The 17662-nt window shown below is 48.1% G+C and overlaps 1 protein-coding gene across 19 annotated transcripts in view; it reads right to left on the minus strand.

The window, feature by feature from the left end:
* Nucleotides 1-17662, minus strand: part of MBNL1 (muscleblind like splicing regulator 1) — a 111429-nt gene that overhangs the window by 18188 nt on the left and 75579 nt on the right. For 18 of the 19 annotated variants that reach the window (XM_072868593.1, XM_072868608.1, XM_072868592.1 and 15 more), the window contains 2 exons: nucleotides 12552-12722; nucleotides 6357-6557 (listed from right to left, as the gene is read on the minus strand). In XM_072868593.1, coding sequence (XP_072724694.1) covers nucleotides 6357-6557; nucleotides 12552-12722 — 372 coding nt within the window. Of the gene's footprint in view, nucleotides 1-6356; nucleotides 6558-12551; nucleotides 12723-12818; nucleotides 13067-17662 lie in introns of those variants that run through there. The other variant, XM_072868609.1, reaches the window with a different exon arrangement.

A 17662-nucleotide genomic window follows, 5' to 3' on the forward strand; every position in this document is an offset into this window, starting at 1 on the left:
CACACCGCTGCCGCGTGACAGCAGCCAAAGCAAGCTGAAGGAATCGGAAACCGCAGGAAGAAACCTGCTTGGCTGGAGGGCATCCCCCTGCAGCATCCCCGTCGCTGGAACGCGGGCTCCAGCCAGGCCCCGCGCCGGCAGAGACCCCTCCCGGGCCTCCGGCCACCGCCAGCGGTGCAGACGCTAACTCCGCCACCAGTGCGACAAGCATTGGCTCCCCCTTCACACACCTTGCAAACCCTGTGTTTAAAAAAATGAGCTGTGTTCTTTTCATGGTCAGCTCTTCACAAACCGCAAACAAAAATGCCTTTGTCAGTTTAGTTTTCCAAAGGCTATAGGAAACAGAAAGGGACAAAAGCAACCAAGTTTGTACAAAAATAAAACCCCTTTAGTAGATGGAATTTCCTTTTAAAGGTGGGTGCCCATGAGCTTGGATCATCAGTATTTCCTCAAGGACCTTGGCTCTGATCCCTGCAACAAGCCAAATTTGGTTGTTGTTTGGTTTCCATCCATGCTAGTGCTCTAGCTGCTTTTTAACCCCTGTGCTGCTCCAAGTCCCAGCTGCCCATCACCTAAGACTTAGGAAACGACATCCCCGAAGAACAAGAGCAATGCCATTTGTGAACCCGCTCGCAGGAAACGTGCGTTTCTCCAGGGTCATTCCAGCATGACCCTATTTATAGTCTGTTCCATGCGGTGACAAAGACTCTGGATGTGTACCTGCAGCAGAGCCATATGAGCCAGTTCAGGCACCTCCACCGCTCTCGTTCATCCCTGTGGCCCTACTGCTCGCGGCTTGGTGCTTGCAGAACTGTTTCTGCAGCCCACATGAAACAGACTGGGCAAATTCCTCAGCTGGAAGATAACCACTTGCCTTCCAGGTAATTCTTCAGCCGGATATGTTCCCCGGTCTAGTCCCCACGCAGTGACACGGACCACTTTGCCAGCCAGCATAACACAGGGAGTGACTGGGGAAGGAGGTGACGCCTGTTTACGCCATCAAAAAAAACAAGTCTGCTTCTGGTATCTGTTGCGTGCTAGCACCATCCCTGCTCGCACGAGGCTCCTTGGTCTCTCTCCCCCCTCACGCTCAAGCACACACCAAACGGAGTTGGCGTATCATCGCTCCTCCGAGAGCTGTGCTGGGTTGGCCAGCCCCACCGCCTGCGTTACGACTCGCCCTGTTTCACCATCTAGGAATACTTTCTGGGCCATGAACCAGTGTCTTCTACCCACACACAGGCCTCCCAAATAGACAAAAATGGATAATTTCCTTTGATTATTTGTTTGCGGTCTAGAAGTGAACTGAAGTCTTTTCCTCTGAAGATAAAAGGATGCAACTAATGTCAGTTGACTGCCTTTGCTCTTTGTCTTGTATTGGTGATCCAAAACACCGAGGCCTCAAAACCACTCCACATGTAAGCAAGAACTACTCCATTAATAACACAAAGATGATATATACAAATTCATATATAAGTCTGTGTGTATATATATATATATATATATATATATATAAAAGTATCTATATACAGAGAGAGAGAGGAAGAAAATGCATCCACGATAAGTTAATTTTATCATAGTTAAAAACCAAAGAAGAATGACCACAAAACTGAAATAGTTAGGCAGATAATCTTTGGCATGTCCAGAGCAAATTTTCACAGAGCTGTCATGCAGTAGCTGAGATAAGGCAATGAATGGCTCTCGCTCAGTGCTCCTTAACAGATCTCTGAGGGAGGGTTTACAGCAGCCAGACACAAACCATAATACTGCTAGTCCTTTTAATCAGTGTGACCAGCAATGGCTTTTCAACCACTGTGATGGTAACCAAGAATGTTTCCAATTCTTGTTTATTTAAAAGCAAACATTGAAAACAGTGTTATTTTTTGCCGCAGGCATGCAGTAATATATCATTCATCTGCTTGAGTAAAGAGAGGCATGGAAGCATGGTATGTTGTCTGCTCTTTCAGATCTGGAGAGCTTTTATTCAGTTATTTATTAACAGCCCTGTAATTAGTATCATAATTTTCAACTCAGCATGTTAAGAAACATAAACAAAGGAGGCACCTGTACGTCTCTAGCCTGTCTGCAAAAATGCTGCGTTAGTGCTGCAATATTCCTGATTCATCGTAATCCACCTAACTCATTCTAACTTTGGGCTGAGTTTCTTTTGATCGCCCTGCTGAGATTCAAGTTGCCCACCCTGGTGGGGAGACAACCGCCACGTCACCTCAGCTATGGCAGAAGTCCCATGCTGCTCACCCAAAAGCGGGCAGAGGTTTGGCTGGAGGGACATGGACAGCAGAGTTGAGACCCCTGCCCTTCCACGAGCAAGTCACACCTCCTGTCTCCTTCTCCGCATTGAGGAGAATTTATTAAAATGGGCATATTGTTATCCAGTATGTTCTGAACGTTTACACAAACGGCACCGCTAGGTCAGATTTCCTGATTACCCAAGATCTGAAAATCTCCAAGAACTTCTAAGCTGCTTCTTTCTGGCAAAAAATGGTATATATGAAGCAAGCAGGAAACAGCAGCTTGGTTGCGGTTATTCTTGATTTTTGAATACTTCTAACAGAAAATGATGGCATTCAAATGGAAACACATGCGTTTTAAATAAAATGGTTAGGCAATTCCTTTCTCTCTCACTTCCCTGTCCTTCTCGCTTCTCTTCTAGTTCACTCGAAGAGCCACACTTTTGTTCAAGATATTTCTGGCAGGAGAGGAGTGTGAGGAAAGCTGTAGGAAAAGCCTCAAGCCATGAAATTTCCACCCTGAGATCCAGATTCCTTACGGGAGTGGCTGAACGCGCTGGACACCCAAACATCTGCATGCTGTCTGTACAGGCGACACGGTCCAAATACTTACAAAATCAAGCCTACTGACCTTATCTAATGAATATTCATATTAATTCAGGAGACTAGGCACACTGCCTGACAGATTTGTGTTGTCTGCCTGCTTTCCTTAAAATCCCAGGTATATGTATTGAGAGCTTTTAGTTGTGCAACAGTCTGATTCAGTATCCCAGAACACGTGTGCTAACTTAATTAATGCCACAGTACATCATTCTTGAAAATAAGTATTTAAAATTCTAAGCAGAACAAATCATATTCCAAGATTAGATGCTAGCATCATAGCGGCTGTTTTTCTCAAGGACAGTTCATTCCAAGGGAGAGCTAGCTAAGCCTTATAAAGCTCTCTAATCATGTCGTAACAAATGACAATACCGACAGCAATAAGCTCACTTAAAGAGCAGGTAGATGCATGCCGGCTTCTCCGAGAGGTAACGTGCAAAATCTTTCAAATCAGTTCTACATTTCTGTAATCTATAAAGTACATTAAAATGTCTTGCTGTTCATAAAAATGATGTGCTTATTTGGTATTTGGATACTAAATTTGGATACTCCAGATTAAATGACCAATACACTGGAAAGCACTGGCAAATTATCTTCTCGACTACATATTTCACTATTCAAACTGCATTTGCTGAAGGGAAAAAAGGAGGAGGAAAAGACACTCCCTCCCCCCAGCAGGTACTGATTTTGTAAGACAGCAGCGTGGTGTGGAATTGCAGAGTCGGTGGGTCAGCCTGCATGTGCTCTTGATCCTGGTCAAAATAAAAAGCAAAACTTGAACAGCTTAAAGGGTAGAAGAAGCTGGATTTCTCTCAACTGATCTACATGGTGCAATGGCTAGAGCAGAGCGAAGGGAAGGGCCCTGTGAGGAAGGCTGGGCTGGGACGGCCCTCCTCCTACGACAAGGACATCTCCCAAGAGCAGAGCGTTCTGAGAGAAACGCAGTTAGATCAGAGAAGGCTGCTGGGTGCTGACTGAGCTGGGACATGAGTCAACTGGAGAACATGGCTGAGAAGTAGGCGTGCTGCTCGACCGCGTCCTGGCTGTGAGCTGAGCCCCCGGGAGGGCTGGTGCTGCCTCGGTGCTGCCGAGGGCTCTCCCTGGCGCAGGGTGCTGCCCTGCGGGACCTCAGCCAGCACGCGGGGACTCGGCACGCTCCTGCACCGCCAGCGTTTCCTGCAGCGAACGAAGTCTGCTTCTGGAGGAATCCCCACACAGTGCCATTTCACCAGGAAAGGTGACAAAAGAGGCACTCGCCAAGTCTCAGCACTTATTTTCAGGGGTTTCCAACTTGGCCATCATTTTCCTTTCCATACAAGTTCTAAGCAAAACCACTTGGCCTTTTTTAAAAAATTTTACTGATTTCAGATGTTTTGCTGGCTTTTCCTAATTGATAAAAATGTTTTTCACTGCAGACTGTGCCCCTGGGTGTTTTGTCAGAGTAACGCTCTCACAACTCCCTCTTGTGCAGAGGAGTTTGGCTCGGCACTGTATCACCTCTCTAAATAGCTATATAAAGAGAATGCAAGCATCCGGAGGATCAAGTCCTGCATGTTGAAGTCCCAGATTTCATGATCTCCCTGTGCACTTTGGTCACAGTCTGCCGGCCAGCACAAGCTCTGCCCCAGAGGCTCCACATGAAGAGCTGCTCCCACCAATGTCCATGCTTCCTTGGCCATGGGCAGAGCTGGTGCTTAGGGACTTCAGGTACATCCTGCTCCTGCTATGAACAGAAAGCTTTTGAGCCCACGTCCCCAACACCACTGACCAGCGCCGTGGCCTCTACGTGGGTGGAAGCACAATCGAACACAGCAGCTGACCTCGGCACTGTGACCCAAAGGGCTCCCCGCCATCGGCATCCTCCTCTCAGCACTCATTTCTGAATCTAGCATGATTTATTTATGAATTTATCTAATTGCATTTTGGTTTTAATCCACATCTGGCAGGTATCCACTGTGAAATAGAGTCCTCAAAGGAAAAACATCCCTTGGTGATTCCAAACAGCCACCCGTGTGCCAGCTCTCAGCTCGGTGCGGCTGCCTCTCCTGTAACCTGACCATGCTTTGGGGAACGCTCTCCTTGCAGAAAACATCTCTAAAAAGGGAAATGATGTGATCCCGCAGAAGGGGAACCTGTGGTGACGTGAGCTCTGAGAATAGTGACAGCAGCAGCGGGAAACGCTCGCTGCCAGAAGACACTCCACACTCCTCCCAGCTCACAGCCTTCTGAGCGACAGCTTGTCAGTCAGAGATGCAACTAAGAAAAAGGAATTAATTTTCCTTGTAAGGAGAATTAATCCCTGTTAATGCAGATGCATGGGCAGGAAGAAAAGCATTACAATTACAATTGGCTGCATTTTAAAACAGAGGTCCTTCTCACTCCTCCCATAGTGCTCCCTGAGTTCAGGGACCATATCCAAGAGCAGAAGAACCCACCCACCCCCCACAGCCCCAAGCCTTCACACCCTCCCCAGGCAGAGGAGATGTCGCAGTACCAGGATCTCTGAGACCTGCCACTGCACTAACGCTCCAGAACGCCGGTGCTGAGTGAGCACTGGCCACCGGGGCGGGGGCTGAAGGCAGAGCGGGAGGGCTGCGGCTGCAGGGACGGTCACGGCACAGCTCGGCTCTCTCCACCGCCCATCAAAGCTGCTGCTGGCTGCTGCGCGGTGCCAGAGAGGGAGAGCACCAGCGGCCGTGCTACAGGGAGAGCCGACCTCTCGCAGGCGGTGCGTGCCCTAACATACCGCTGTGTCCAACAGACAAACGGGGTGACGGCGGATCACCCCGCCTGCTCGGCCTCTCCCACCGCCGCCTTTTAACCACCAGACCTGACCAGAGCTGCCGAGCGCCCGCACGCAGGCTGCGCTCGCAGGCGCACCCCAAGCGCAGGGCAGCCGGCAGCACGTCGCTGGCTCACCGCCCACGCTGCCGCAGCGCCGATAAGGCGCTGAAAACACTGTCAGGCCTTTCAGATAAGAAAGATTCAGGGCAAGGCAGAGTACCAGCTAGAGAGCACTAATACTTGTCAGGGTTGTAGCAAGGATGATAAGCCGGGCGCGGGAGGCCGGTGGGGGAGTGCTGGCACCATCTGTCCAGAGCGAAAGTAAGAGAGGCTGAAAGCCATCTTTCACCCAGGTAGCTGAAGCTCTGCCCTGACACCCACCCCTGGTGCTTGGTACCCGCGCCCATGCAACCCCACATTAACACCTTCTGGGCCCACACTAACACAGTTTTGAGGCACTTTTGCTGCTGCCACGGTCATTCCTAAAAGGGCTCAATATTTCCATTTCTTTCTGCAACGGAGGGTCAGAAGCAGAACTGCAAGCATTAGGTTACTGTATGATCACTCAGTCACTGCCCGTCCTTACTCGTCACCAAGATAAGACATTATCAGCTGAAGTGAAACCTGCATTATTTTCTTTCACAAGAAAAATATTTTATATCTAGGACACACAACAAATGATACAACTTGTGAGAGTAAGTTACACATATTGGCTCCTACCTCCAGCCTGTCTGTCCTCATTAGCTTTTGGGCAGCGGCAGCAGCAGCGGCAGGAACCGGGACACCGGGGTTCCCTGTCACCAGCATTGGGGCGGTGGGCAGGATCTCCGCTGGGACCAGGCCTGGGGAGACGGGCCCCAGGTAGGGGTTGAAGGCGGCTGATGCATTGGTGGCTAAGCTCGGTGCAACGGAAAACATCGGCTGCAATCAGAGAAAAGAAGGACACTTTAATATTTATACTTGCTATGCCGTCAGCATAATAACTTTCTGGCTATCATCTTGAGCACAATGGCAGTGAGTTTCTGTTACCGATGGGAAAGAAGCGTTTGTTGTGTTTGTGGGACACGAGGAACACCCGTGCAAACGTCGCATATGAGCAAGACCACAGGCATCCCTCACCAGCCTCTGCTGGTTCTCCTGCTCAAGATCCCCTGCACGCTCACACCACGTGGCAGCTCTTGGAGCAAACTCTCATTTGATCCGCACTTCAGCAATGCCATCATAAATGAGCACTCCTCATGGCCACAGGAGAAAGTCTGAGGCTCTCAGAGGGACACGTCCAAAACGTGTACAAACGTCCGTTCTCAGGGGAAAAGGCATCTGCGCGAGAGCCCCGACACACCATCAAACCACAGTCAACTTCAGACACCGATAAATGCATTTCTGACCCTGATGACAGCCAGCACTGGTTCAAAAATTACAGAGGTTTAATACAGGAACAAGACCAGACAACCATAACCATTTATTTTTACAAAATTAAACAGGCTGTGCACGCAGATATTCAGAAAGAAATACACTGCATCAAGGATATGCTTTATTTAGACTAAAACATGAAGCCAAAGAGAGAGAGCGAGCATGCAAATACTGGTTTTTTTTGTTTGTTTGCTTGTTTTAAAAAAAGGAAGAGTCAGACACCCTTGTAGGCTATCACATGTTGTGAAGATAATTGGATGTAGAAGACCAAATAATGCTGTAAGACCAAATGCGGAGCTGTTACACTGCAGTAAAGATTAAATAACTCTTCTGCCTCACTGAATGCAAAGGCACTGTGCTACCAGTGTAATTGCCAAAAAAAATTTAGTCTGGAGTGTTTATCTTTAGTGTCTAAATAAAGCATTTAGATTTTTCTTCCAAACTAATTTTTAGAAGGAAAAACAACTACAGAGTTAACGCAACTCTTTTTCTCTGTTTCATATCTGTTTAAGCCAGACAGCATATAACACCACATGTTTTTGTATTCCTGAGGAAATGACTGAACTGTTTGGAAGCAAGAACAAGTCCATTTGAAACACTGGACAAAAACACATGCAGAGATTACTGAAGAAAAATGTGTAAATGGGAATAATTTCTTTACTGTCTCTGGTTCTTCATCCATGTGAATGAAAAACAAACAGACAAATTTTACAGGAAATAAAATATTACTTTTAAATACACCATTAATTAACTGCGCTTTTCATTACTGTGTTCTCAGCTATGTAATAATGAATACTGAAAATAAAACTACAAACCAGTCTGTTAGTGTGCCTTAAGAGGTATCAGTGTTTGATTTCAGCCCCATATACTCACTGTACAGTACATAAAAGACTATCCCATTTATTTTCTGAGATAATTTTATACTAATATAAATATCCTGCGGCCTTTAGACCACTGCAAAATAATAGCGTATTTTATCAGAGCCACGTCATATTATTCTGAAACTCACAGGTATTTTGCAATGTGCTGTACACATGTCAATTAGGAGATAAAAAACTATCCGACAGTCGTACCAGCCCAGACTCGGAGCCACGTTGCTGGCAGAAAGCGACCATGAAGTGGTGAGACCTGGGCAGCACAACAACCGCTTCTTGGTCGCAGAGGAGTCTGCCAGGGCACAAAGCCGCCCAAACACTCCTGCACCCAGGAAAAAATTCTGGCAATACAGCAGCCCCCGAGGACACATGGCACCGACTGGATCTCCCCAGGGACTGTCCCCAGCCGCCCCAGCACTGACCCAAGGCTCGGGCGGCTGCGGGATGGGGAGGAGCGGGACGCCAGCACACTGCTCCCTCTGCTGCGAGGGTCACCCTAAGCACGGCCCTGCCGTCCACAAGCATCAGCTGAGGGTCAACCTGTAACTGCACGCTGGTCAGAACCGGGACCGTGATGCCATGCTGGAGAGGACAGGCAGGGCGGGGGCTCCAGGTCAGTCTGAGCCGCTGGGCTCGTCTCTGCTGCCTACTGCTCACTTATTTTCCAGCGAGCTTTCACTTTCCCATCTCTAGAAGCAGAGGTAGTATTTCTCTATCACCATGACCAAACCATACAACTACTTACTGGCCTTGCAGTTAGGGCCCTACTATGCCATGCATCATGCAAACCAGCTAAAAAAAAAGAAAAAAGCAGCTCCTGTAGATCCGCAGAGGGAACAGAGGTGAAGGAGGACATAGCCTTGGATGCAACTCTGTGCTGCCAGATGCCCCATAATCCACATCCTCCCAGCTACTGAATAATTCTGCTCTAAAAACGCCTGCGCACAACCAACATGAACCTCACCAGCAGGTCTGATCTCCACGGGTCTGCCTTTCAGAGGCACTGCTCGCTAACGGGGTCTATCGATTGGGAAGGAGACACCGGGGCACCTTTGGAAATTGGCCTCTGCAGCGCAGCAGAGCCACGGCTCCTCGCTGGACAGGCAGACAGACGGGCTTTCTGCCAGCGCCCCAGCTCACCGGCCCCGCAGGGCCGTCTGCCCGCAGGGAAGGAGCTGGACTCGTTTAATGCATCTTTAACAGTCATCTACCGAGCGCCTGCCATGCCAAGGAAAGCACAAGAGCGTACCACCTATGCAGAGAGAAACACTGACAACCTACAGCTACTTGTGAATTACAAACACACCTGCAGGAAGGTCAGGGACCTTGCTCTGCTGCACATCCCACCTGCGGCGTGCAGCGGGTCGCCTCTGGAGCGCCGGGCGACTATCGCGTGCCTGACGAACAGCCCCGCGGTTCAGCCCTGTACAGAGCAAGCAGCCTGGGGGTCCCCGTGCTCCTGGTGCCCTGCGTGCCCCTGGAGGCGAGGAACAGCCCCAGTCTCCGGCCACCTTCCCGGTCCATCTCCGCTCTTCTGGTCTCACATCTGCATCTTCCCGCTTCCGTTTAGCATTTTTCACACTCTTCCACATGGGAAAAGGCAAATCCAGGGTCTGACATTGCTTTTGTGAAGCAGCACAGCAGCACCCACTGATGTGCTAGTACCAACTGATGTGCTAATACCAACTGATGCTCTAGTACCAAAGCCATAGTCTAGCTGAGCCCAACTCCCCCTAAACCAGTTTACAAGCAAGGAGGCAGAACCGATCCGAGCAGGCAGAGCTCTTCCTCAGGATCTCGGTGCTTGCAGTCAGCAGGACGTGCAATCCCCGCTCACCGTCTGAAATCCCCTCCCTCAAGTGCCAGCCAAAGACAGATAAAAGAGTGAACTAAAAAGGAAAGATGGGAAAAGTCTGCAGACATTACTTGCGACTAAGATAATTAAAACATTTATCAAACAGAAATATGAGTGAAAGGATCCTACTGCATTTCTTACCAAATCAGAGTCTCTCATTAAGTTAGTTCACTTACTTTTATTACGGCACAGGTATTGATTTTTGTAAAACAAACCAAACTGACATTGTCAGATGGGATGACATAAATCACTTGCTAGAACACCCTGAAATAACATCCGTTTCAACCGTGCTAAAAAATAAAGTCATTTAAAGGCCAAATTAGTAGGATGACATCCATTTGGAAACACTATTGCTGGGACAGCCAATGGGCCTTGCTATGAATCCTCGCAGTGAATGAGACTGAATTCTGAAAATACACAGTCTGTAATGTTTGTACATCACAAGCGACGCACACAGAAATTACCCAGGCACGGGGAGAAGGTTTGTGCTGCACTTCAAAATTTTGCTCTGACTTAACTGACTTCAATTTTGCTTGTTAGGGACAGTATGAGTGTAGCATAAAGGAGAATTTAAATTTGATTTAAATGTTATCCTCACACTAGCCTCTCTTTATATTAAAAAGGAACGTTAATCCACAGGACTGCACTGCTATTTTTTTTCATGTTTACTCAAATGTTGGTGTGTGCCTGCACACTGCTTTGTATAAACCTGAGAGAGCCCTATTTGGTTACAGTTCATGAAACAAACAAACAAACAGGTTAACAGAGAAGAATATTTTAAGCAAGGGTTCTTACTGGTGGCTGCATTTTGACTTAAGCTTTCTCATAGTCCCAGCTATGAATCTGCTGGCACTAAGGCTGTATCACTGTACTCAAACCAGGAAACAAAAATAAAATTGTGGCATGTGCACACGTCTGTTTTGAGTTGTTGAAATTGAAAAATCATTCTGAGGTTGCTCTGGAGTTAAAGCACGTAAAGTACAGCCTGCTTTTGAGCTGTCTGGCTGTACAGACACTTAATTTTGTCTCTGATCTGAAAGCCATCAGCAGCGGGCACCGGCCCACAGGCAGCCCTATTTCTCCCGCGAGGCGGGAGCAAGGAGCGGGCTGCGCGGCGCAGCCTCAGGGCATCCCCTGAAGCACTGCGGTGCCACAGCGTTTGGTGTCTGCGCTGATGCTGCCTCAGCTCGCCTCCTTGCCTAGGCGATGCAGACAATTTTATTTAAAGACAAGCCAATCAAAAGAGAGAAAACAAAATGTGGTATCTTCTCATGCTGTGCTAACAGGTACTAAAGTGAATTTGCTGTGACATTCCTACCACAACATTTGCTGCTTTTCTCCCCCACATACACTTTTTCTTGAAACAGCCAAGGCATAGAGCTCTGTGGGAGAATAACAGTTATATTAACTGAATCAAGCTACAAAATATTTACTGGTATTCTGTAGACCCACAAAACGTGAGGCCAAATAACCATGTGGCACAGGTATGAGAGGCCTTTCTGCTGAGTGATTTTTGCTAAGGATTTAGCTATATTTTGAGGAGTATTAATTGTCACTATGTTTTTTGAAATAAAAGTTGAGGAACTCATCTAACAGAGCGAATATAGGTTTCCTAACGGAAGGTATCTAGAGGTAAATTAAACTCCCTAAATTCAACCTTTGCCAGCAAGAAAGGAATAAAAGAACTGTCAGAGAAGTGCTGATGCAGATATATTTATTTTACATATTTTTTTCAACTTATCTTTTTCCTTTGTTGCCATTTTACCCATTGAAAGAGAGAGCTTCAGCCAGGGGAGCACTGTTTGCCTTTTTATGTAGAATATACCAGCCTTGCTCATACATTAATCAGTGCCAGTCCCGCTCATACATTAATCAGTACCCTCTAATGTCTGAGCTAGAAATTTATATCAAAAGGGTTCCGGGCCAAATTTATCCATAGGTTAGCTCAAATGACCTCTCTGGATTGCATTAGAGAGGGATCTGGCACAGGGTGTTCAGCTCCCAAATGCGTATGTGCATGGCGGGTTGGTGCCAATCGTCTTTACATTTGCTGAAACGAGGGATTACTGCAGAGCAAAAAACTCAGCCATGGCGTTCGACTTTGTGGACCACTGCACTGCGCTTGCTTACTAAGGTATAAGAGAAACAGGTATGATGTAATATATGATCACATTTTACCGTGACCAAATGAGAGATTTCTGATAGATTCTCCTTCCCCCCCACCTTGGCTTTTTGAGAAAGTATAATTATCTGTACTCCTTCTTCCTGCCAAGCCTGTGCTGTGGATCGCGCAGGTCAGACTGACATGCACCATACATCACTCAGGGCGAGCCTTCTGCTCTGCCTGACAACGTGCTGTAAAAACCAAAGTCCAATTCCAGCAAGTAATTCCCTGAGAAGGTTCCCCTGAGTGAATGGAAAACATCCAGTGGGAATCTTCTCAAAGCTGGGAACTTCCTAGAGCACGTGAAATGGCAAAGGAAACGCCTATTTACGAAAATCCCACGCAGATCACTCACTCTCTTAAGAAATAAGTTGCAAAAACCGAATTAAATTAACAAAAGATTGACAGAATTAATTAAATTATCAATATTACTTCAGGCAAGGGAGAATTAAGCAGTACAAAGACATACAGACCAGCATTTCAGCGTATTGGATTTCTCCACCAGTTACCAGCGTTGGTGGGATTCTACAGGCATGTCAGCACACCTGCTGACTTACTTCACCCACAACTCACTGTACTCATTGATCGAAGCCAAAAAGCGCACATACCACAGGCTGCAACGGGGCACCAGGCATCATGGCATTGGCAAGCTGCATCTGCTGGGCCAGCATGGCCATATTCTTCTGCTGAATCAGGTTATTGCGTCCATTTATCTCCAGCTGCGTTTTTAAGTGTGGTGGTGGGTGAAGATATTTGCAGTTTTCCCTTGAACATCGACCCTGAAGAAGAGAATTGACACAATTGGCTTAGAAGCTGTAGTTGTATCTTCGTTTCTTATGGCATCAGCTAAAACAAACACAACACACGCCACACACCTAGGAGGAAAGCCCCCGGCTTCTCCAGGCTATCACATACTGAGCCGAGCGACTTGACAATTCTAGTATCAGCTGCTTGCTTTGCTTTTCTAAACTATGTATTTCTGCAGTACCACTCTAAAAAATACTGTTTCTTTTAAAAGTTAAAAGCAAAATACTAGTTGTTTTGAATGTACAGCATGGCCATCCTCTACAGGCACACGTTTTTGCTCAGCAAAAGCTATGCCGGTGGGGACTCGGAACGGCTGCCCCTGCCCACAGAGAACCAGGAACCAGGCGGCTGCGGAGCCAGAAACCCAGCAGAAGTGCGGTCCGGCTGCAGTGGTGAGCCTCCAAAAGCTCACGTGCTACTCTGAAAATGTTAAAGGCTCGCTTATCTTTCTGCTGTGGCAGGGCACAAGAAGCACTGAGCGCACAGCAAGACGTGTGGTCAAAGCAGCATTATTACCAGGAAAACAGCACCAGCTCTACGCTTTCACGCGACCTGCAATACAGCATCTTTGAAGAAAACCTCTTACATATGATGCATTTTTGTTGCCATTGTGTAAAACAAACAAGAAAATCAGAATTGACTTGTTTCTAAATTTTTCATTAAATTCAGATGCAGTAAACAACAGATCTCATGCGCTAATTTTATTTGGATGAAAGGACATTCATCAATTTGACAACCATTCACATCAAGAAATAATAAAAAATAATTCTATGTACAATATATATCCAAACCCCACTGCACCTCCTTGTTACCAAGTAAACCAGCTTCGCACATAAGACAACCCTGCTCGGTGAACTCTCTTAACGCGGCCTCTCGCTCTGGGTGCCCCCGCCCGCGGGCTCCCAGCTGGGAGCGGGGCGGCTGGTGCTCAGCAGCACTGGGTGCTTGCCCGGTGGCCGGGGCACCGGGAGCTGGGCACAAACGTGACTTCTGAAAACCGGCCCCAAGTGCCCCCAGCTGTGGCTCTGCTGCGAAAGCCTCTAAAATGAAAGGCAGGGCCCGAGCAAAGGGCACTGCCTGCACAGCCGCTCAGCCACCATGCGCGGCAGAGGAGGTCGGGGAAGAGAAGCCCCCCTCCTGGGGAAGAGAATCCCCTCTTCCCGGGGCATGTGAGCTGTGGTCTCGCAGGCCATGAGACTTCAGGAAATGCAAATTCCTTAATATGGAAGCTTTACACACTAATTCTAACACTGGAGCCCATACTTTCACTAAAGGGATGATAACAATAAAAAAAAAAAAAAAAACCCAACTAAAAAGGAGAATTGAATCCTTTTCTGGGAAAAAAACAGATTCCTTAAATTACATTTTTTTTTCCTTTACTCATTCATCTTTGAAATAAATCCAAACAGGAACAATGACAAAGCAAAAGACAGTCTTAATTTAAGTAAGAAACCATTTTTATCAGGAAACAAATTAATTCAATATAGTTTGACCTTATACTGCAATTTTGCTCAGAAAGTTAAAATGTATTCTTGTTATAAGATCTGCCAGAAATCTAATTTGTACTATGATTTTTGTCTCCCCTTAAGGCTGGGATAAATGGTTTGCTGCTGCCCGCCTCCCAGTCCGTCTCTCCTGCTGGCAGTCCAATGTTCTTACAACTCATTTTCATAGTTATTCAACTGACATCTGAGTGATCCTTGCATAGGAATATATACCTGATACAAAGAAAAATACGTAAAGTTTTGTGGATATCTTTAGGCTACACACTAAGATTATAGAAAGCCCTATGTATATGAAGACCACGACTGTAATGAATGGCAAAGAAAGTTCATCTTTCTGAGCATCCGTTCGTAGTCCCTGAGCGTGTTTCCTTGAACGAAATGCATTTTCCATTACATGATCCAGACAACACAGAAGAGCTGAGCGAGTGCTGCCAGTCACAGCGGGAAGGCGCAGACGAACAGCAACCCCCGCGCAGGCTGCCCCGGCGCTCGGCCGTGCCGTGCTCGCTGCCGCCTTGCTGGCCCTGGGCCGCGCGGCTGCAGACGTCGGTCTTCTCGTTCGTGGCACGGGTCGGAGGGCTGCCCCAAGCCCTTTGGCGTGGGGTCTTCGCCTCTGCCTCACGGCCCTGTGACAGGGCTCCCGCAGGCGTCTGCTCGTTGGACTGAGGGGTGCTACGGGCTGTCCTCGGCAGAGCTGGCGCGCGGAAAGGACTGCTGAAGTGACTGGCAAGAAAATCTCCCTAATAACACAGCTCCAAATGTTGGAAAGCAATCAAGACAGGGGCCAGATAATGCACAAGAGCTAAAAGCACAACATCTGTACTACAGATAAGACAGGGGAAAAAAACATGTGCAGCCTGAGAAAATATTTTTACAGGGGAATGGAGTTTCCTACTGCAAATAAGGTCAGTAACAAACATTAACGATTCATAAGTAGAAAAGACAAACTGATGGTGGCAACAAGAATCGGTGTTTATGGAGCGTGAATTTTATACGTGTGTGTATATAGACATATACATGCGTGCATATATGCATCTGCTGGTTGCTGTTCCACCTGTGGGAGCTCCCTGCGACACCTCCAGCACCGCTCGGCGAGGGCAGTGGGCAGCCGCCAGCAGGGCTACGCCCGTCCACGTCCGTGGGGATCAAAGCCAGCACCCGACAGCCCGGAGCAGCGGCCAGACCCGCGCAGGGGCCAGCACAGCCTGCGGTGGACCGGCCAAAATGGCGTGCGGGACATCTCCCACCCGGCTCATCCATACGCTCGAGGAAAAGCACGCTTTCAGCCTGGGGGGATGCTTTCAGACAAAATGACCCTCAGTTCTCTCCTCTAATGCCTTACTGACAACACAGTTCAGTATTTAAGCCATTCTGCACAAATAAACCAACCTCATTTCAGCACCCCACCCCCCCCGAAGCATTTCACAATTATATGAAATGGTAGGTAAAAGGCAAGCACTTTGGAACAGCTTTATTTATGGCAATTTTTCTCTTGATACTAAAACCCGTGTTAATTGTTGCTACCACTAAGTAACACAGGGCAAAATTACACATTTACTAGCTGCCTGGAAGATGATATCTTACATTAGCACAGTGTAAAAATCAGACTTAATTACTGCTAAATGAGTAACACGAAACTACAACATGTGTTGCTGGAATCAGAGAGGAGCAATTAACAAACCTGATTCCAAAATGCAGATTAAACTCAATGTCCTCATTTCAGTGGTGGGGTGTAGGCTGCTCCACACCTCTCCAGATGGGATCCAAAGCCTGGATCAGGACCGCTTAATGTACTTCATGGACTCAAATGCTTTAAGGCCAGAAACCACTCCAGTGATCCAATGCAATGTCCTCAGGCTCCTGGGAAACAAGGAGCCCCCTCCATTGTTTCCCCATCAAGGCCATCATTTCTCTTCACTTAGCAGCTGATCTTTAAGGAAGACAATTTACTCTGACTTAAAGACTACAAGAATATACCACACCCCCAGGTAAACTGTGCTTATGCTTAGTTATCATTAGCTACTATCAAAAAGCTTACATCCTTCTTGTTTGTATGTTCCTTTGGAGTCCAGTGCAGCATTTAACTTTCAACCTTTTCGAATTTTCAGATCCTAGCAAATTTTCCAAAAGAAATGCGGACTTCTCTGTTTGCGAAATGGCTTTCTTGTCTTACTTATATTCCATGGACCTTCAGAAATGGTCCACAGAATGCCCAGGAGTCAGAAACCGCAGGGTGAAAACCACTGTCAAAAATCTCGATCAAGAACACGGACTGCACTCTTCTCCTTTATACTGCGAGCAAGTAGTTTCTTAATTACCTTTTCACTAGATTCTGGTAACTGCAGTCAACAAAGTTTAAGGCAGATTTTAATCTCTCTGAACCTTTTCTGAACCCTTTGCTGTTTTTTCAATCATAAAAAATTTAATACTATAAGTGAGTAAATTCAGAGAAGCGGAAGTTGAGCACGCTGGCAGTGTCCCAAAACGCTGGTCGGGTTGTCCCTACGCTGGTAGGGTTTTACCAGAATCCTGCTGGACTAAAAGTTATTAAAAATGCTCCTCAGGCATGCTGTTCAGCAGAGGCCGCCCGCAGATCTCCCGTCCCTCGAGACAAGCGGGACAGGGCCTCCCCCACGGGCAGAGCCAGCCGGGAAGCTCGGGTGCACAGCACGACGGGGGGGGGAATCACTCACACAGCTATGTGGTATTTGGGCAAAATCCTGTTGCCAAGATGCCGCGTCTACTTCTGCGCTCAGGACTCCTGCAGGAAGAAACCCGGCTCTCGCTCACACTGCAGCTGACAGCCGGGGCGGCAACTCCCCGCCAGCAGCCGTGAGGAGAAGAGGCTGGGCCGGGCCCAGGTGATGCTGCTGGAGCCGGGCATGGACACGGCCCCGCTGCGGCGCCCAGGGCGCGCCGGCCCGAGCGAGCCGCGCTTTGTGGCCACGCTGCGGCTCCTCCAGCAGCCTCCCGCGGGAGGCCAGGCCCGGGCCGCCTGTGTGGCCTGTGCGGCCTGCCAGCCACCCAGGGCAGCGCCAGCGCCCTCCCCACACGTGTCCCCACACGTGTCCCCACACGTGTCCCCAAGCAATCCCGCTGTCGCTAACCAGCACCCATCAGGTACCACACTCCCGACAGCAGCGTCACCGCGAGAACGCGGCCCTGCGCGCCGTGATGAGCCGTTGTGCACAGCCTGCTCACAAATACACCCTGCAGAGCGAGGAAGAAGAGGTCGAGCTCGGCCCGTCAGCCAGGCGTCCTCCCAGCAGGAACGCCGGAGCGGGAGGACATGCAGGCCACTCTCACATGATGTTTTTCTCCAGCTATCATATCAACAACGTTCAGGCAGAGAGCCCAGGCTGAACTAAACAGCCAGCCTGACTGTCATTAAATTAGGGCAGCATGAT

The sequence above is a fragment of the Ciconia boyciana genome, chromosome 7 (assembly GCF_034638445.1).
Source record: "Ciconia boyciana chromosome 7, ASM3463844v1, whole genome shotgun sequence".
Lineage (NCBI taxonomy): Eukaryota > Metazoa > Chordata > Aves > Ciconiiformes > Ciconiidae > Ciconia > Ciconia boyciana.